Source organism: Lutra lutra, chromosome 4 (genome assembly GCF_902655055.1).
Source record: "Lutra lutra chromosome 4, mLutLut1.2, whole genome shotgun sequence".
Classification (NCBI taxonomy): Eukaryota; Metazoa; Chordata; class Mammalia; order Carnivora; family Mustelidae; genus Lutra; species Lutra lutra.
In genome coordinates this window covers 185814242-185834412 of record NC_062281.1, presented here as the reverse complement: position 1 = coordinate 185834412, position 20171 = coordinate 185814242, and the positions used below count along the sequence as shown (strand labels likewise).

At 51.0% G+C, this 20171-nt stretch overlaps 2 protein-coding genes across 2 annotated transcripts in view; both read right to left on the bottom strand.

The window, feature by feature from the left end:
- Window positions 1-1438, bottom strand: part of SDHB (succinate dehydrogenase complex iron sulfur subunit B) — a 30221-nt gene extending 28783 nt beyond the window's left edge. The window contains exon 1 of the mRNA XM_047726059.1: window positions 1271-1438. Within this exon, the coding sequence (XP_047582015.1) occupies window positions 1271-1342 (72 nt within the window). The 5' untranslated portion in view covers window positions 1343-1438. The remainder of the gene's footprint in view (window positions 1-1270) is intronic.
- A 10034-nt stretch (window positions 1439-11472) lies between these two features.
- PADI2 (peptidyl arginine deiminase 2) overlaps window positions 11473-20171 on the bottom strand; it is a 43790-nt gene continuing 35091 nt past the window's right edge. The window contains exons 12-16 of the mRNA XM_047726511.1: window positions 19637-19781; window positions 18815-18908; window positions 16989-17074; window positions 15355-15483; window positions 11473-14721 (exon numbers count right to left, since the gene is read on the bottom strand). Coding sequence (XP_047582467.1) covers window positions 14488-14721; window positions 15355-15483; window positions 16989-17074; window positions 18815-18908; window positions 19637-19781 — 688 coding nt within the window. The 3' untranslated portion in view covers window positions 11473-14487. The remainder of the gene's footprint in view (window positions 14722-15354; window positions 15484-16988; window positions 17075-18814; window positions 18909-19636; window positions 19782-20171) is intronic.

Genomic DNA, 20171 nt, shown 5'->3' with positions numbered 1-20171 from the left:
AAACAAGGTCATTATTAGTCATCAATTTAACGCTCAGAGGACTTGAACTTGAGGCTCTGGTAGGCAGTCCTCCTTCCCTATCGCCCCTTTTCATAGAGCCTATAAAATGACTTGTCTGAGTTCACAGCCAGCATACTGGAAAGAGCTAGTACCAGAAGACAGGCCATACATATACTGTCTGATAGGGCCAGAGCAGTATTTAGTAATTCTTGGTTCACCTGTGTCCAGATCTGTGCTAGGAGTTTTTCTCATACCGTGTTAAAAACAAACAAACAAAAAAACAACAACTGGATTTAGGTCTATCAGTTCTTGGCCATCATATTCTAAACAAGAAAAATTTTCTTCCCGGGGCCTCAGTTTTCAAACTGAGGAGGTATAAGAACTGTTAATCACTCCCCTGCAGGGGTTGCTGCGGAGCCCAGAGGAGGAAACAGACGCGAATGTGTAAATTTTTAGTCCTTTATGTGTGCAATGGCAATTTCCCTCCCCCTTACAAACAGCCCCATTTAGAACGTAGATCAGAGGCGTGTGGTTTCCTGACCATACAAGGGGGGGGGTGTGGGGAGACGTACCACTGCACACTGAGTAATATAAACAAATACAGGAAGGCAGCGCCAAGCTCTGTACCTATGAGATCCATGCCAAAACTCGCGCTCGGTATTGTTGTATGCCCTTTACAGACAGAGACACCGAGAGGATGACACCCAGTCTTTCCCGCAGCCCCCCGCTAGAGGAAGGGCCCAGATCCTTCAGGAGACAGTGATCTTCCTCCATTTCTCCCTTCCCCTTCCCTTCCCAATCCCGGCCCAGTCCCTATTTACTGAGCCCTCAATGTTGCACGCTGGAGGAGAGACCTCCCTTCCCAGTTCCCATCCCTCCCACTCCCGCAGGTCTGTCTCTCCCACAGTGGCTAGTTTGAAGACAGAGAAAGAGCTTAGAGCCCAAAGGTATGGATTAGAATTCTGCCTCCAACAGTGTTACTCGCTTGCCATGTGACCTTGGGCAACTCGAGACTCCTCTCCGAACTTTTTTCCCGCATCTTTAAAAAAACCGTCTCCGCCCTGATAACCTCCCAGGCTGCGGCGAGGCGCAGAAGGATAACGGACAGGGATGCTCCACGCCCAGACCCGAGCACTACGCAGCGGGAGCGGGTCCTCCCCTTCCCTGAGGCCCTGCGCTGTGCTCCCTCGGCCTCCTCCACGGCCCCCTGAGCAACAGGCCGCCTCCATCACTCTCCTGCCTGCCCTCTCCCTCCCGCCCCGCACCTCACCTGCAAGCAGGCTCCGCCAAGGGCTGCAGCCGGGAACCGGCGTTTCAAGGAGACTCCGACCACCGCCGCCATCTTGGCTTCTGACGTCGTGCCCCACCCCTTAACCCCGAGGTCGTTCTCCGCCGTCGTCCCGCCGAGCACCGCGGCGCCCAGCCGGCGTCCACCCAGGACCCGCTAGCCGCGCTGGAGCCGCCGAGTGGGAGGCGGTTCCGGTTTCCCGAATGGGAGGAGGGAAGGCGGAGAAAGAAAACGCGAGCATGCGCAGTTGTGCGTGCGCGGCGCATGCCCACTTGGCCTCCCGCTTTCCTAAGGTGACCTTCCCAGAAGGGGGCGGAGTCTGGAAGGGAGGGTGTTGTAAGGACCCGGGCTAAGACCGTGGGGTGGGGAGGAGCCCTCCGATCTGAGTCCCATCCCCATGTTAGCCTCCTTCCTTCCTCAAGAATTGTCGGGGTACCACTCATCTCTTAGTGATGAGCTTATCGGCTTTAGTCAGACAGTGGTCAGACACAGTGTGTTTGCCCGAGACTGTCCCGATTTCTGCATCCGGAGAGTCCTGCATTCCGACTCCTCAGTCCCAGGCAAACTGGGAGGGTTGTTGAAGGAAACGAGGGGATGTCAAAGATGATGGGTCATCCACCCACCCACCCACCCACCCATCCATCCACCCACGCATCCATCCATCCCTCCATCCATTCACCTCCCCCATCCGTCCATCCATCCATCCACCCACCCATCCATTCACCCTCCCATCCATCCATCCACCCAAGCTCCATCCATCCGTCCATCCATCCACCCTCCCATCGTCCATCCACCCACGCATCCATCCATCCATCTGAAGATACACCAGCAGCACTGCTCTGTGCTGGGCGCTGGGTTGCTGTTGTGAGTGAGCAAGTCAGGCACAGTTCCTGCCCTCACCAGGTTTACTGTGGGATAGGGACGCAACCAGGCACTCACGCCTCAGCGAGCTTTGCTCTGTAAAATAGTGGGGAGGGGCGCCTGGGTGGCTCAGTGAGTTAAAGCTGCTGCCTTCGGCTCAGGTCATGATCCCAGGGTCTTGGGATCGAGCCCCACATCGGGCTCTCTGCTCAGCGAGGAGCCTGCTTCCCTTCCTTTCTCTCTGCCTGCCTCTCTGCCTACTTGTGATCTGTCTGATAAATAAATAAAATCTTTAAAAAAAAAAATAAAATAGTGGGGAGAGGGGAGCCAGCCGTTGGTGGCTTACTTAGCCATATAGCACCAGAAACCATTGATTGGGCACCTGCAGTATGCCTAGCGCTGGGCTCCGTCGTCTCACGTAAGCCTGCCAGTAGTCTTGCGGGAGAAGTCCGTGTGTGTCCGTCTTCAGTTCAGTCCTCTCAGCTGCTTTCCCTGACCTCTCCGAGGCTCATCTCAGAGCCTGCCTCCCTCTGGGGGCTTGATTACCTCAGTCCTCCAAGTGGCTTGGTCTCTTGGGTCACCTCTGGCAGACTTTATGTAGGCAGTTGGCTTTGCAGGTATCAGTGTTTGTCAGGAATGACGTTTTCCCTTCTCTGCCTGTTTATTTCTAACATATGAAGGGCATCTTTTTACAGTCTTTGGTTTTCTCACAGATCATTGCGATGTGACTGGGAAAATTAAGAAGGCCAGACAAATTGGTTTGTTGGGGCTAAATTTCTGGAGCCCTGAGCTGGAACCTGGCTACATTGGTCTGTGGCCTCATTAAAAGGAGGGGTGTAGTGAGGCCACATGGAAATAGCCTGGACCCCGGGTCTAACCTCCAAACTTCTCAAGCCTGTGTGACCTTGAACAAGTCCCTTCTCATTTCTGGCCTATAGTTTCCTTGCACATATCACCAGGGTGTTGGGCCAGCTGATGCAGGGTTCTGTGATTCGGGAGGCTGCCTGGGGGTGCTGTGGGGTGGGGGCCATGTGGAGCGTAACTGTTGACAGGGCTGAGGTCACCTTAACTTTTCACTGGGGCTGACCTGGCACAGGTCTCCTCTGTGTCTGCCTCAAGGCCTCTTGGGCCACCCAACCTGGGTGAATTCATGGGAAGATTGTCACTGTCTCTCTAGCTCCTCCTGGCTGAATTGTCTTCTGAGATGGAGGAAGAGAGTCCTCTCCTTCCAAGGAATATGTTTCCAGAGAACTGGTCCTGTTGGCTTTTTCATGATTTTTTCATCTCAAAGGCAGATTTTATTCCTAGAGAAGCGACTACCCTTTTACTTTGCCCAGGTCACCTTGGAAAAAGCAGTCTGAGGCCAGCAGAAGTGAGACCTTGATTTATGGAGGGGCTCTTGGTGCCAAGGGGCCCACGCGCCCTGCAGTCACACCATTCCCGGGTTTCATGGGGATTTGGGGAGCTCAGAGTTATGGAGGAATAAATTCCTGGACAGCTGCACCTTCGCCCTGAACTGTGGGATTCCAGAAAGGCACAGCTGCAGGGCTTAGAAGTTTTCATAGCTTGCTCCTGACAGATCTTCCCAAGGTGTCCCCGTGGTGAGACCTGAGGTTTTTTTGTTTGTCTGTTTCCATTTGTCTAGTGAGTGAAGTATTGCTTCTCAGCAGTCGGCTACGTGCTTTAAGTTTATGTGGAGCTCCATCACTTACAGATTTGTTTACATAAATAGTCTTCTAGTCCTCATAACAACCCTTCTTGGTTGGAAGAACTACCCCCATTTTATAGACTTTCTTAGTCTTTGGATAATGGGAAAGCTGAGCGATCTTGGTTGGGTGGGAATCTTGCGTCAGGAGCTCCAGTCCAGAATTAAAAATTAAAACCAGGGGCGCCTGGTGGCTCACTCGTTGGGTGTCTGGCTTTGGCTCGGGTCATTGGGATCGAGCCCCACATTGATCGGGCTCCCTGCTTGGCGGGAAGCCTACTTCTCCCTCTCCCATTCCCCCTGCCTGTGTTCCCTCTCTTGCTGTGTCTCTCTCTGTTAAATAAATAAATAAAATCTTTTTTTTAAAAGATTTTTATTTATTTATTTGACAGATAGAGATCACAGGTAGGCAGCGAGACAGGCAGAGAGAGAGAGGAGGAAGCAGGCTCCCTGCTGAGCAGAGAGCCCGATGTGGGGCTCGATCCCAGGACCCTGGGATCACGACCTGAGCCGAAGGCAGAGGCTTTAACCCACTGAGCCACCCAGGCGCCCCAATAAATAAAATCTTTAAAAAAAATTAAAAAAATAAAAATTAAAACCAAAACCATTCTGGTAAATCAACTATCATTTGTACTATCAACTATATTTCTAGGGTCTTGTGATTTAGGGCAACCTGGCTAGATTCCTCCCCAGCCAGAGGGCCAAGGATTTAGGGAAGACTTATCAGATAAGATCTAGGGGAGAAATATCAGATAATTTTGTTGCCTTGGAGAGTTATTTGTCTTTGAGAAAACCCACCTCACCCCAGTTAATCTTTGTGGTGGGTCTCAAGAAACTTTTCATCCAAAATTTGGGATTTCGTTTGCCTTTGACCAATGGGCTCCCTCTTCTGTTTCTGGCTGACTTCTTCCCTTTGTCCAGCTGTCTCCTGAGCATCTCTATCTGGGTGTCCCAGTGGTCTCTGAAACGCAACCTGTCCCCAATCATATGTAACACCTGAGGCGTTAACAGCTCCTCTTTTCTCAGCACCACTAAGCCAGAAATCTGGAGTGTACCTCGACTCTCCGGCCTGCCACATCCAATCGACCACCCACCCCCAGCATGGCCTCCAGGTCAGCTGCCACGTCTGGCAGACTCACGGGTCCTGAGTATCAGACCTTTTGCAAAACACTTGGGGTCCATTTTCGTTGTTTAATCATGAAAGCAACCCCATGAGGTAGGGATTTCTGTCTTTCATTTAAAGTTGAGGCAGGGACTATGGGGTGCCTAGGTGGCTCAGTGGGTTAAAGCCTCTGCCTTCAGCTCAGGTCATGATCCCGGGGTCCTGGGATCAAGCCTCACATCGGGCTCTCTGCTCAGCGGGGAACCTGCTTCCTCCTCTCTCTCTTTACCTGCCTCTCTGCCTACTTGTGATCTCTGTCTGTCAAATAAATAAATAAAATCTTAAAAAAAAAAAAGTTGAGGCAGGGGGCGCCCAGGTGGCTCAGTTGTTAAGCTTCTGCCTTCGGCTCAGGTTATGAACCCAGGGTCCTGGGATCGAGCCCTATATCGGGCTCTCCCCCTGCTTGCGTTCCCTCTGTGGTTGAGGAAGCTGAGCCTCAGAGAGGGTCAACAACTCACTTAAGTCATACAGCTAGGAGGTCAGTGTCCTCTGTTAGGGTGATGCCTGGGCTCTAGGCAGGCTCCCCAAGGTTCCCGGGATCCAGGTGGTTGCAGCTACTCCGGTCCACCTGCAGAGGGAGCCGCGGCCTCATGGAACTGTCCACAGCTCCCTAATAGCCCTTCTCAACCTGCCCTTAGAAAGGGCTTATCTAAACCCTCCTCCCTCTAAACCCCACCATATAATTAGACGTCTCAAAATATTCTCTCTGAGTGGGGTGGGGACCATCATATGCTACAGACTTCTCCAATTTCATGAGCAGTCTCTATGGAACTCCTGGAGCAAAAGTCACGAGCCACCTCCACTCCAGATGGGGTCGCGTTTCACACTGCTGAAGTCAGCTCAGCTGCTGGGACTTAGCAGTTGGCCCAAGGCCTTCTGGGGACTGTCACGTTTCTGGGCCCTATAGTATCATACCACACCACACATACACATACACACACAATTAGAGCTCACCCACCCCGCTAACCTCTGTCTCACTCCCATCTGCCTGCCACATCACCAGCATACTCTCAAATTAGCAGTTAATTTGATCCTCTGGGTGTGTGCTTTGTAAACACAGCCCGGGGTAAAATTCCCTTTCCAGCTGAATCTGAATTTTGAGCACCCCTTTCTATCAGAGAAGGAGTTGTGTCCATGAAATGTGAGAAACGCATAGCGGTAAATACTCATTGGTAGTGAGTAGACATTGGCTCCCTGGGAACAGAACCAGTCAGAACGGTGCAAAAAACTAAAGCAACTTCTACCTTCTAGAGAGCAGGGAGGTGGAGTGGTTAAGTGTGCAGGCCTTTGGAGGTTCAAATTCTGCTTTATTGGTCTTTTGCTATGTGACCTTGTGTAAGTTACTTAACGTTCTCTGTGCATTACTTTTATATTGCGTAAAATGGAGAAAAAGAATCATAGTCGCCTCACAGGCAGGAGTAAATGAATTAGTATCTGTAAGGAGCTGGTCAGTCGTAAACTGTGGTGGGAAGCCCAGCTGGGAGAATATAAAAGTGGAATAAAAGAGATTATGCTAATCAGGATAGAAAGACTTCAGCATAAAAAATGATGACATGGGTTTCAGGCAGCTTTAAAAAAATTTTAAAATACACATGTAATTAAATTCTCAGGAAGTAAAAATTTCAAGCAACATAGATAAAGTTTAAATCCACTCAGTCATACTTCCTTTTCCAGAGGTGATTACTATTGTCCGTTTCATGAGATTGCTTCCATATCTTTATCTTTTGCATGTATATACATATGTATGTTTCTATAGAAATCCATGGCTTTGCTTGGTGGTTTTTTGTATTTATTTATTTGACAGAGAGAGAGAGATCACAAGTAGAGAGAGAGAGAGGAGGAAGCAGGCTCCCTGCCTAGCAGAGAGCCTGATGTGGGACTCGATCCCAGAACCCTGAGATTAGGACCTGAGCTGAAGGCAGAGGCTTAACCCACTGAGCCACCCAGGCAGCCTGGTGGTTTTTTTTTTTTTTTTTAATACTGACATCAAATGCTCTGTCTTGGAGCTCTTTTTTTTTTCTTTTTTGTTAAGGATTTTATTTATTTATTTGAGAGAGAGAGTGCAAGTAGGGGCAGAGGGAGAGGGAGAAGCAGACTCCCCTGCTGAGCAGGGAGCCTGATCCCACTCCTGAGATCACGACTTGAGCTGAAGACAGGTGCTTAATGGACTGAGCCACCCAGGCGCCCCAATGTCTTGGAGCTCTTTCCATGTCAGTGCTCACCGACCTATTTCATCTATGTACTCCCAAATGTGTCAAGGTAGGCATGTACCATGGTTTGATTGTTCTTCAGGTAGTTTCTTAAAAATGATTTTCCTATTAGCTTAAGAGCAGTAAAAAATATATATATGTTACTGTCCTCTTTCTAAAACGCAGAATTGATCACGTGGCCGCAGCTATCCTGAATCTTCAGGGGGTCCCCATTGCTCAAACCCTTGTGTTTTCAGCAGGCTTTAGTCTACATCTTAGACTTTCACTATGATCACTATTTCTTTTTTTCTTTTTTAAGATTTTATTTATTTATTTGACAGAGAGAGACATAGCGAGAGAGGGAACACAAGCAGGGGGAGTGGGAGAGGGAGAAAGCAGGCTTCTGCCAAGCAGGGAGCCTGATGCGGGGCTCGATCTCAGGATCCCGGGGATCATGACCTGAGCCAAAGGCAGACGCTTAGCGACTAAGCCACCCAGGCGCCCCTATGATCACCATTTCTGAAACATGGCACACCTTTACTCCCCCTTGTATGTCTGCTCAGCTTGGCAGTGCCCCCTTCTCTGACCAGTCATCCATTTCTACACTCAGTCGATGCTCATCCTAGCCTAACGAACACGAGGGCCACCCTTGGTCACTCTCCCAGCTGGAAAAATTGTGCATGCGAAAGTGTGTGTGATTCCAAAGGCTTTTGTACCTTTTTCGCTCCTCCATGCAGCAAATACTCATCAAGTCTCTACTCCATCAGTCTGCCTCCTGTCCGTCACCCTGACTTGGCTGTCAGTTCCTGGGAGGATGAGATCATGTCTCATGCATAGGGGTTTCCAAGGAGAAGAGATAACCTGGTTTGCCCAGGGTGGTTCCTGTTTCACTCACTGCTATCCGATGAAATTATTAGTAGCGCCTCCTTTCACTCTGCTTGAGGTGAGAAATCATATGATCACTTTAGTTTTACGCACAATAGATGCTTCCAGTAACTGTAAATTGGAAAAAAGAATGGATTCGGCAGATGAGTGAATGTAATTTGCTTCTCACGTTTGGAGATGCCCTCTTACTCTGAGCTGAAGCCTGGAGAGAACACACTACATTGTGGAGATGCCATTTCACCCTGGGCTCTCGTGCCTTTGAGGGATTTATTAGAATCCTCTAATCCCTAGACAGATGCTTGCAGGTGGTGGGACATTCTTGTTGTAAGGTTCTAATGGGCCATGCTAAGAAATGACTGGCATGAAAGAAACATTTGTGAATAAATGAGCTGATGACCCATTGGACTCGGGTTAGGAAGCTGCTTCTCAGACGGGGTAGTCCAGAGCAGAGGTTCAGTGTGTGGGCTCTGGAGTCAGGTCATCCTGGTGGGAATCCTGGTTCCGCTACTTCCTGCTGTGGAAACTTGAGCCAAATCACTTCCTCCCTGAGCCTCAGTTTTCTTATCTGTAAAGTGGGGATAGTAACCTCGCGGCTCTGTGGTAGGGGGGAATCAGAGGCGATGAGGAACGTGACATATCGTGTGAAATCATCTCCATTTGATCATTTTGACCTTCAAAATGGCTTTTTCACATAGTTCAAGCAGGCAGGTGCCTGGCACGTAGTCAGTGTCTAAGACATGGTGGCTATTAATACCTCCCACGTGGTTGGGCTGATCTTTCTGCTTCCATTGCTTAGCCGAACAGACGTTTCTCTCTTTCATTCAAAATGCAATTGGGGCACCTGGGTGGCTCAGTCTGTTAGACGTCTGACTCCTGATTTCAGCTCAGGTCATGATCTCAGAGTTGTGGGATCGAACACTGGGTGGAACTCTGTGCTCAGCTCAGAGTCTCCTTGTCCCTCTGCCTCTGCTCCTCCTCCCCATGCGTTTGCTCTGTCTCTCTCTCAGATAAATAAATAAATAAATAAAATCTTAAAAAAAAAAAGGTCTTTGCTGAGCGCTATGTGCTAGGAATTGCGGGAGGTAAGTAGAGTAACGCTTATAATATTGCCAGTAGCAGGACAGCATGTAAGGAGAGTTCCAGAAGGCAAGTCAGAGACAGGTCCATAAAATTCATCTGGAGGCATACCCACGACGGACAAAATGGGCCTTAGCTTATAGAGCATGAGGGGCCAAGGCACAAGCAGGCTTGACCTGAACCTGGTACTTTCCTTCCAGACTAGCTAGAGAAGCCCAGACCTTTGCTTTCTCAGCCATCAGGGCTCAAAAGGAGCCTGGGCTGCCCAGAGGTGAAGCTCAAATGGAAAGGCAGATTTCTCACAACAGCTAGCCTGGAGACAAGGCCGCAGAGCTGAGCTTTCTGCCTGGGCATGTCCTTCTTCTGGCTGTCCAGCTGGTGGAAGAGATACCACGTGCTGTCATTTGATGTCACTCACTGTATTGAGTTACCAAAAACATTGCCCTCAGTTCCCTGGACCTGACGCCGCTTGGGTGAGGATCCTGGATACGTCCCCCCGGGGCAGGCAGAATTCATCCCTGGCTGCTCTTTTTATTTTGGGGGAGGAATCCCACTTCCACAAGCTCTCGGCTCTACTGCGGTATGGATCAGGTCCCATCAGGAATGAAGGTGCTGAGATAATGGGGACCTTGACTCCACTCAACCGGGACCTGTAGACAATGTCTCGCAGCAAGATGCAGGGTCGAGTTGTGGAAGTGAGGCTGTTCTATTTTCCATGGGGCTGATGGGGATTCTCATCTTGATAGTGGGCAGAGGTGGCCTGCCCAAAGGTACTCCCTTTGCTGAGGGCAAGGCCAGTTCTGGTAACATGGCAGCAGCCACAGCTCAGGCAAGAGGACCTTCTGCAGGAGCAAGGCTCTGCACACTGGGGCCAGGGAGGGCTGATGTCTATTTTATGCTTCTCTTTTCAGTATTATAATAATAAACTTCTGTTAGCCATTGCAGTCAGACTAGCTGGACTCTGGGGATTTAAGGAATGTGCCTACTCTTATAATTGGGCTCAGCCTGGCAGAGAAGATTCTAGAACTGTGCTTTCAAACATGGGCGCTCCTTGTGGCTAATCTGAATGAAGATGTCCTATAAGTAGAAAATTTAAAATTACATGCATAGCTTGCATTACATTTTTGTTGGAAAGTGCTGTTCTAGAAGTCTAGAAGTCTCAGGGTGACTTCCAGCCATCCTGAGGTAGGTGAGTGGCCAAGATATGAAAGCACCACCAGGGCTGGGTTTAACACACCAGCATCCCTTGGGGAGTCTCAGAAATTGGTGGATGTGGAAACCCCAGTGAAGATTGCCATTGCTGTGGCTTGGGCCACCTTAGTTGGGTATAAAAGGGAAGAGTGATCTCAGACAGCTGGACCCACAGGTTAAATCTGGGAGTATGAGAACTAGTGATTTTCATTTTGCAGTTGCTCCTTAAGATAGCTTCAACAAAACATCAGTCCAGAAGTCCAAGACGGGGCTGAGGGACAAGAAGCCCCCACGTCCATCCCAAAGAGCTCAGGAGTGGTTTCCAGGCTTGGGAAGTAACTAGGTGGCTTTATTTTTAGGGCTTCGGAGAGTTTGTTCACAAAGACCCTGTTAGACCATGGCTGTGTAGTATGGATTTTTATACCAGGAGTCAAATCACAAATGTCCTCATGTAACAATTCCTATGATAAGAACATGATATGGTCCAGAGTGGTAGACACTCTTGGTTCCCTACCAGATCCTCTTCTGGTTGTGAGCCCATACCCCAGCTCCCATGAATTTGCTGCTAACTGAAGCTCTGATTGCTACTGGTGCCCCCTTGCCCATTCAGAGAGCCAAAGTCCCCGTAGCCAACGACTGACTAGAGCAGGTGTACAAAACTCTGCCTCCAGGTGGGACAGCTCCGAGCTGCACTTATGCTCCAGGGCTTTCCAGTGATCAGGCTGAGGCTACACCTCAAGTCACATTCTATCTGGCTTCTTCCCCTTCCCTGTCCTGTTCCATTTACTCCCTTCCTGGTTTTTCTTGGAGGCACTTAATAAATAACAAATCACCTGTTCTCAGTTGCTCATTTCAGGATCTCCTTCTGCAGAACACCACCAGAAAAACACAGCCAGACTTTATTGTGGGTATTGGTCTTGACCTTGGGGGTGGCCATGGAATACACATCCACTGAATGTGTGGGGGATTCCAAACCCTTGAGATACCTTTGCTGAGCCCTGACCTTGTGCCCAAAAGAGCAGGGGCTACAAGTCCAGAAGAGTGCCTCTGTCTGGCCTACTTCACTCCAGGCCGTGTCCCTGAGGCAACAATGAACATCACACCAACACATGACTTCCCTTCTGATGGTTTATTTTATTGCTATTAATTAGGCTCTTCCCCAAACATCTTTCGATCTCCGTCATGGCCTCTCGTCCAGAAAGTTGAAACTTCTCTGCTTCTTGCCATCTTCATGGCACCTCCCCTTCCCTCTTACATAAAGTATTTCAAAATAAAGATCGAAACAGGAACTTAGCTGAGTTTTGCAACACATAACTGTATCTTAGGTCTACATTTATAGAAAGTTGGGGATGGGGAAGAGCGATGAGTTCATGGGGACTAGGGGAGCTGTGCACGCTGCGGGTAGTCACACGGGGTAGGAGGGGCAAGCAAGATGGGAATGGGTGTTTGAGTCCTGGGGGCTCCAGAATCATCAGAAATTACCAACTTACCGATGGGGAGAGTTTTAGAAAAATTTATAAACACACACTGTCTCCACATGGGAGATGCTCACTTCCCCTTAAAGGTAGGCTAGAAAAAAAAATGAAAGAAAACCCCAAGCCCCACATTAACCAAACACACACACACACACAAACACACACACACGACAAACTCTAAGTCTCCAGATGGACACCTTCGAATAGGCACTTGGTGTTTTCAGCTCTGGGGTTGCAGAGGTCTGGGGCTGTGACCCCCCAAAGGCAGGGGCACAACAGCTTCTAAAGGCTCTGGGGTCTGATCTGTCGGGTGGGTATTGGCCCAGCTGGGTGGGAAAGGAGGTCTGGTTGGAAAAGAACCCTCTACCTTCATCCAAAATAGTGACTTGCAGGAAGGTCTGTGCCCCGGGCATTTCCTGAATATAGTGGGTTCCCACTTTGGAAGAGCATATCACTGAAAGGGCAAATGTTGGCCATTTAGATTTGGACACGGCATGTTGAGAACTGACTGGCTCCAGGAGGCAGGGACCAGGTCCAGCCTGCTAGGGACCACCACATCCTCAGAGCCCAGCACTGTGCCTGGCCCTTAGTAGACATACAAGAAACGTCTGCTGAAAGCATGAATGAAATAACCCAAGAAGAAAATCCTGTTCTCGCAAGAATACAAATTTATAGGGGTGCCTGGGTGGCTCAGTGGGTTGAGCCGCTGCCTTCGGCTCAGGTCATGATCTCAGGGTCCTGGGATCAAGTCCTGCATCGGGCTCTCTGCTCAGCAGGGAGCCTGCTTCCCTTCCTCTCTCTCTGCCTGCCTCTCTGCCTACTTGTGATCTCTGTCTGTCAAATAAATAAATAAAATCTTAAAAAAAAAGAATACAAATTTATAACAGTCTCATTGGCTATAAATTGGTTCTTTTTAACCCACAAAGTGGGATTATAACTCACTTATTCTCCCGACATCAGATGGCCCTCAAGGAACTTTTTTTTAGTGGAAACTGAGTCTTCTGGGTTGGAGCCAGGGAATTAATCTGGTTATGTGCAGATGAGAGGATATTCAGCAAATGTGCTGGTGAACTTCCATGGGATAGACAGTCTGTGTCTAAGGCCACCTGCTGGTCCAGTACTGGCTGTTGGGCTGGGGGCCAGCCCAGGTCCTTAGATGTCGGGTCTAAGGTCTGGGGAGAACTGAAGGGTCTTTAATTATAACCTGGGGCAGGCCTGAGCCTGGCTGGTGGCGAACCAGTCCCATCTAGCTGCTTGGAGGGATAGGATTGGGAACAGGAAGTGGAGGCATGGGAGGAGGGAGGCCAGGGATTGCCCAGGGAATGGAGAACCAGGCAGGAGAAGGATAAGGTTGAGCCCAGGCATCTATACCCACGGCACTCTCAGGTTCAAGGATGCTGGTCTGGGGGGAGCCTCACAAGCGTTTGCGAGAGCCAGTGTCCATCAGAAAGATGAGGTATAAGGAGCATCTTGGAAATGGAGAGGTCTGAGAAAATCCACTTCTGGGGAAGGTTCTAAGCTAAATTATTGGACCCTCAGGGAATGGGGAAGCTAGTCAGGGATGTTCTACACTGCAGAGAGGAAGCCAAGGGGGTCTGAGAGAGGCCGGGAAGGAATGAATAATTGAAGGCAGCCCTCTGCACACTCCAAGGGAGTGGGAAACTTGAAATGATGATGGCAGTTCAAAGTACGTCTGGGGGTCCCAGGGTCCCTTTCCATGGGATCGACCTTGACCTTCAGAGCATGGCTGCCAGAGCTGGTGATCCCAGAGCTTCCAGAACCTTCTTCCCTTCTCCCCTCCTTTAATTTTGGACAAGAGACTAAGCACTCTTTGGGGAATGGTTTGGGTACAGAGTTTCTTGGTTTTTCGTGTCAGGGCTATACAGAGGCTGGCCAAAGGCACAGCTCTTTTCAGGAAGTACCAAGTTGAGGTTCATTGGGGGTGACTTTGGTGGACGCTGGGGCCCTTCTGAGAGATGGCAAGGCACAGATGTCCCAGGTCCCTTCCCCTTTCCTGGAGGCCTGGTGGGGACAGTCCGGTCCTTGTCAAGTCCTCGGCAGGCAGGGAGAAGCTTTGGGGGGCGGTTCCAGGGGTCTAGAGAAGGAAGGAAGGAAGTGCCAAGGCCCCGGTTGTGTGTGTTTTCTCTTTTTGGTAATGCAAGTGCCTGACTTGGGTTTTGACTGCGAGGTATCCGCTTCAAAGAAAGCCATCTCCAATAAGCAAGTTTGTTGCCAGCCACAGGACTAGATAAAACACCAGGCTTCCTCCTGCCCCAGGCTCCTTCGTTTTAGAAATCTTGGCTGGTTTCTAAAGCTGACCATTTGAGCCCCTAGATTTTCCTCATCCCCCACTCCCCGCCGGTGCTGCAAAACCCCTGGCCCCGACCCTCCACTGCCCAAAAAGCAGAACCCCAGGCTTGGGCTGTCTCTCTCTCCCTGCGACTTGGCTGTGTGGCCCCAGTTGTGCCATGCAATTTCCAGGTCCTGGAAATAATCGTCCTTTTCTCCACCCCACCCCCCCCCCCCCGCAAAGTTTCCTGATCGTTATTGCTGAAGAACATCTTGCAATCATAAGAACCACGAGGGCTGGTCCCACCACAATCTTGGTTACTGACGGGCTGAGACCCGCACAGCACAGCCCCCGCCCCGGCCGCTCAGGGCACCATGTGCCACCACTTGAAGGAGAAGGGCTTCCTGTGGACGTTGGTGCCACAGTGCACCTCCCCTAGAAACTTGTGGTAGGCCGAGATGTCGTCCACGAAGGTGCAGCAGAGGCCCAGGGGCTCCAGCAGGGAGCGCACGTGCGTCTCCAGGCAGCACACCTCCTCCACCTGGGGCCCAAACGGCTTAGGGATGCCCAGGTCCTTGTCCAGCACAATCATGTTCACCTGTGATGGGGTGTGGGCAACAGCTCCCGTTTAATGAGCACCGACTACTCTCGGGGGCCCTGTTCCAAGCTCTTGGGCACTCCTAACTCTCCTGTGACGTAGATGTTGCGATCATCCCCATTTTACAGATGAGAAAACCGAGGCACAGAGGGGGCCAAGCAGCTCCTACGTGGTAGAGCTGAAGCGGAAAACCAGGCGACCTACCTCTGCATGTATGCTGTGTACAGGTACCTGCACGTGGTTATACGTGTCCGTATCGGTGTGTGCATGCGTGCAAGTGTGTACCCGTGCGTGTGTTCTAACCTCCCCCATCTCACAGAAGACTCTCCCCTAAGATGAAAAGCATCCTTCCTCTCTGTGAAGGCCTTTTTAACTTAGAAAGCACTTTGATATATGCTAAGGGAAAGGATTTCCCAGGACCCCAAGGAGGCAGCGAGGATGAGCGTCTCACTCCTAGGAGGGAATGCAGCCCAGAGAGGACGAGGGGCCTGGGGCGGGTGGGCGAGGACGCACAGCAGTTCAGCCAGGACGGGCACCTGGACCTCCTGAGGGGAACAGCCTCAGCTGAGGGGTCCCTCTGACCTGGCTGCCCCTCACTGGCCTGGATGAAGTCTGGGGTCCTGAGTGCCTCACCATGTTTGGGAAGAAGGCTCTGGCCTGGCGGCCTTCATCCATCTTGAACAGGGCAGGCAGATCGATGATGTCCTGCTCCGTCAGCCCCAGCTCCTTCTTGAGGATGTCACGGTTCCAGTCCAGGCAACGCTGGGGGAGAGAAGAGGGAGAGCAGACGAGTGAGGGGACACTCCTGTCGCTTTGTCCACCCTGCTCCTGTCTCCAGCAGCAGCAGACCCTGGGCCCCAGCACGCCAGAGAGGTTTCCAGTGCTCACCTCGCCCCCCGCCACCTCTCCAGTGCCCCTCCCATCAGGGTCTGGTGACAGGGGTAACAGAGAGAGCAGGACAGAAGATCACAGAAATCATGCTGTTAGAGAGAAATGGGACGGGGACTCAGAAGGTGGGATCTGTTCATGGCAAACTTCTGGAGACTCTGAGCCCCTAAAATAAATAAAAATCCATGGCATATACCGACACTTAATTTTTCTAGAAGGCAGGTCTGTAGTTTGCGTCATATTTTATTATTTTATTTTATTTTAATTAATTAATTTTTAAAAATTTATTTACTTGACAGAGAGAGAGAGCAAGAGAAAGAGCGAGTGAGCATAAGTAGGCAGAGGGAGAGGGAGAAGCAGACTCCCCCCTGAGCAAGGAGCCTGATGTAGGGCTCAACCCCAGAACACTGGGATCATGACCTGAGCCGAAGGCAGACTCTTTTTTTTTTTTTTAAAGATTTTATTTATTTTTTTGACAGAGATCACAAGTAGGCAGAGAGGCAGGCAGAGAGAAGCGGGGGAGAAGCAGGATCCCCGCTGATCAGAGAGCCGGAAGTGGGGCTCGATCCCAGGACCCTGGGATCATGACCTGGGCTGAAGGCAGAGGCTTTAACCCACTGAGCCACCCAGGCGCCTCTGAAGGGAGACTCTTAATGACTGAACCACCCAGGTGCCCCTAATTAATTTATTTTTTAAGTAGACTCCATGCTGGGCCTGGAGCCCCACGTGGGGCTTGAACTCATGACCCTGAGATCAAGACCTGAGCTGAAATCAAGAGTCCGATGCTTCGGGGCGCCTGGGTGGCTCAGTGGGTTAAAGCCTCTGCCTTTGGCTCAGGTCATGATCCCAGGGTCCTGGTGATCGAGCCCCGCATCGGGCTCTCTGCTCGCCAGGGAGCCTGCTTCCCTTCTTCTCTCTCTCTCTCTGCCTGCCTCTCTGCCTATTTGTGATCTCTGTCAGTCAAATAAATAAATAAAATATTTAAAAAAAAATTAAAAAAAAAAAGAGTCCGATGCTTCACTGGCTGAGTCACCCAGGTGCTCCCACATCATAGTTTAAAGGGCTATGTCTCCCCCAGATGTCTCGGGCTCTAGCCTTACAGAGCCCTTGGCTCTTTGGCACAGCCTGCTATGCTCTCCTTCCCTGGTCTCCTGGCTGCTTCTGACCTCTGTTGAGCTGCACACCCTGCCTTTGCCCCTCCATTTAGCTCCCGGCTTTACATGGGGGTGATGGAGGGAGGCTGGATGAATGCTCATGGAGGCCCTTCCCTCTGTCATGTGCCCTGACCCCTTGGTCATTCCCTCTAGAAGCCATGAGGATGTGAGTGGTGTCATCGGGCACAACCCCGTCCCTCCTAGGGCCCCCTGTTCTGCTCTTACCTGGAAGTACAGGTTTTCTTGCACGAGGCTCTCATTGGATAGAATCTTGTTGATGGTGATTCGCTTGCTGCTCATGCCGCCCAGGCCTGTGGAAGTCAGAGGTCACAGGGGACAGTCTAGCCTCAGGTACCCAGCCTGCATTCTCCCCTCTATCAAGCCCCCTGGTTTTGGGCTAACTGCGGGGAGGAAGGAGATGGAGCTAGGACAGGCTGAGACCCAGGAGGGCCGGCCCCAGGAACCCAGGCCCCTCTGCCAGGGCGGCTATGTTGCTTGGGCCAGAGACCAGGTGGTGGCGTCTCGCTTTCTTTCTGGCTAGAGGGTGGGGTAGCACAAATACCTGGGCCTCCCACCAGGAGCCTGCTTCTAAGGACAAGCAGCTGACCAGGGGGAGGGAGGCAGAGCAGGTTTCTTCCTGTTTTCCAGAACTGCCTCATGCTCAGCCCCTGCCCTGGTCACTGCTACGCCTGCCTCCTGGTCCACACCTGGCTTTTGGTCTGATTAGCAATTCCTAACCCTCATCCAGCCCCTACTGTGTGACAGGCACTCTTCTAGATATTTTACAGGGATTAACTCAGGAATCATCCCTACATTTCTATGAGGCAGCTGCTAGCATTAAAGATGGGTAAACGGAGGCACAGAGAAGTTCAATGACTTGTCTAAAGTCTTACAGCTAGTAGCAGAGCCCACGTGCAGACCAGACAGTCGGATTTCGGAGCCTAAGCTATTAATCATAATTCTTCTCCTTCTCCTCCTCCCCTTCCTCCTCTTCTACCTCCTCCTTCTTTTTTTCCATTTTGCCTGATCTGGAAAGAGTTTGCTGGCCCATTGCCCTTCCCAGTCCTGCAGGGTGTCAGTGGCAAAGAGATTGGGGCTGTCACGCCCCTGCTCTTCCTGCACCGTCTCCACGCCCCACTTGGACCTATCTCTACAAAGAGAATGGTTTCTATATCCTATGTGTAGCTTTAGAGTATGCTTAATATATAAAGGAGCCTCCAGAAAATCCAGACTCACGCCTGCTAATCCAAAGAAAAGACTTCCCATCGGTGGGGAATCAAAAAAGGACGGAGGGCTTAAACTGACCTCATCTGCTCTAGACACCAGTAACTATCAGGAACACTGCCTTCGGATCCAGCAGGCAGGGTTGTATGTAAGTATCAGCCAGCCTTAGTAATGGGACTTTTGGGAGTAGGCGGGTTGGAGATACCAACCTGAAAAGTGACATGAAGTAATTTAAGAAAAACATGTAAGGAAGAAATCGTCATGGCCTCTCTAACCCGGCTCACCATCTGCGTCTGATCAGCTTCCCCTCTTTCCGTGATTCATTTAAGAGCGCACCTAATCCCCATCTACATCTGGCCCAGTGAAGGGAATGTCTGCACAGAGCAGGTAGTTTCTCACTCTGGGACTGACGGTGGCGATGTCTGCTTCTAGATCATGTCTATGTCCGCTCACTTTTCTGCCTGTCCCTAAACTGCGTTGTGTCTGTTTTTCTCTATCTCCTTTTCAAGCTCCTTGAATACAGATCACATGTCAATTAACTAACTCTCTTTTGTGTCTGGTGCCATTGGGTCCTGGAGAAGCATTTGGCCCTGCTGCTGATAATGAGGAGCGGTGGGTGGCTCGATGGTCCGGCTGACTACGGCGAGGGTTACTAGAGGCCACCGCTGCTTCCCACCACGGTGAGCTCACAGGCCGGAGTGGGCCAGGAACCCAGGGAAGGGGAGCTGGATGCTTAGGGGCAAAGCATCCTCCCGAGCCCCATCCTCCCGAGCATCCCTCTGGGGGCTCAGCTATCCACCCCCTGCCAAGGTCCCACGGGCACTCACCTTTGAACATGATGGCCTCCCCGTGGCCCTCCTTCTGCTTCTCTCGAAAGAGCTTGTAGCAGGCTGCGGTACTGGCCATGAGCATCCGGAATTCCTGCGAGAGGACGTCCAGAGGGACCGTGTCAGCAGGGGGGAAGGGACCAGGGACTCGGAGCCCTGTCTGCCTGTTGTCTCAGGCCTCCCTGTGTTGCGGGGCAAGGAGACCTGGCTGGGCTTTCTCTCTTTTGGGGGAGTACTTTTTGCCCTTCCTGCTGTAGAAATTCCTCCACCTCAGCAATGACATCGTGTCAAAGCTCAGAGTCCAGAATGTCTTCGGACAGGGCGGAACTGCGTCTCCAAGGGGCTAAGAGGACAGGTCATTTACACGACATTTCCAGGGTATGAAGTTGCAGCCATTTCTTTCACGTCAGAAAATGAAAAAGCCCCAGGCCCATAACCCCAGAGCTCTCTAGAGCATCACAGCAAATACAGTAGCCACGAGCCCCGTGATTATTGGACTCCGGAATTGTGGCTAATCTGAATTGAGATGTGTGGTTAAGAGTAAAATGCGCACCAGATTTTGAAGACTTGGTATGGATCAAAGAACGTAAAATCTCTCATTTATATTTGTACATTGATGACTTGTTGCAATGCTAGTATTTTGGTATATGGGATTAAACATTTGCCCGCCACAGCGACAACAGGTAAACCAACTTGAGCCTACTTCCTTCTTCCTTTATGCATGTAGTCCACTACCTGTAGATCCTGGCCCCTGCTGACAAGAGCTGGTAGTACATGGGTTCGCCATCATCCTATTCACTCTAGACTGAGGGACTAGCTCACCTTTTTGCCCGGAATGGGGACGAAGGTCATGAACTCGTCCACGTGGCCCACGGTCAGCCAGTCCGAGTAGAGTTCCACGGGCGCCTGCACCTGCTGGGCCTGCAGGAAGTCCCGCACCACCTTGGTCATCCTCCGACCGCCAGATCTGGGGGTAGAGGTGGGTGGGGAGGAGGCCGCTTTTCAGATCTCCCACTGTACCTGCCTCACCAGAGGGCTGGCAGCAGTTCAGCCTCTGCAACCCAGCCTGTATCCTAGGTGGCATCAGCAAAAGACAGGGGAAGGAGCCTGAACCACAGGGTTGAGAGACCCTGGTGCAGGCAAGAAGGCATTTGAGCCCAAGGGGAAAGAAGGAGGCATTAGCTGGAGCCATGGTCTGTATGAATGGCATGGAGCCCCGCCTTCAGCTTTTTCAGATACTGAGGGTGTCAGTTGACATAAAGAGACCATCTTCTGCGCTCAGTGGCCCTGCCTGGACTGCTGGAGGGGGGCTAGGGCACAGGTATGGTTCCAAAATCTGCCTGAGCCCATGTGCCTC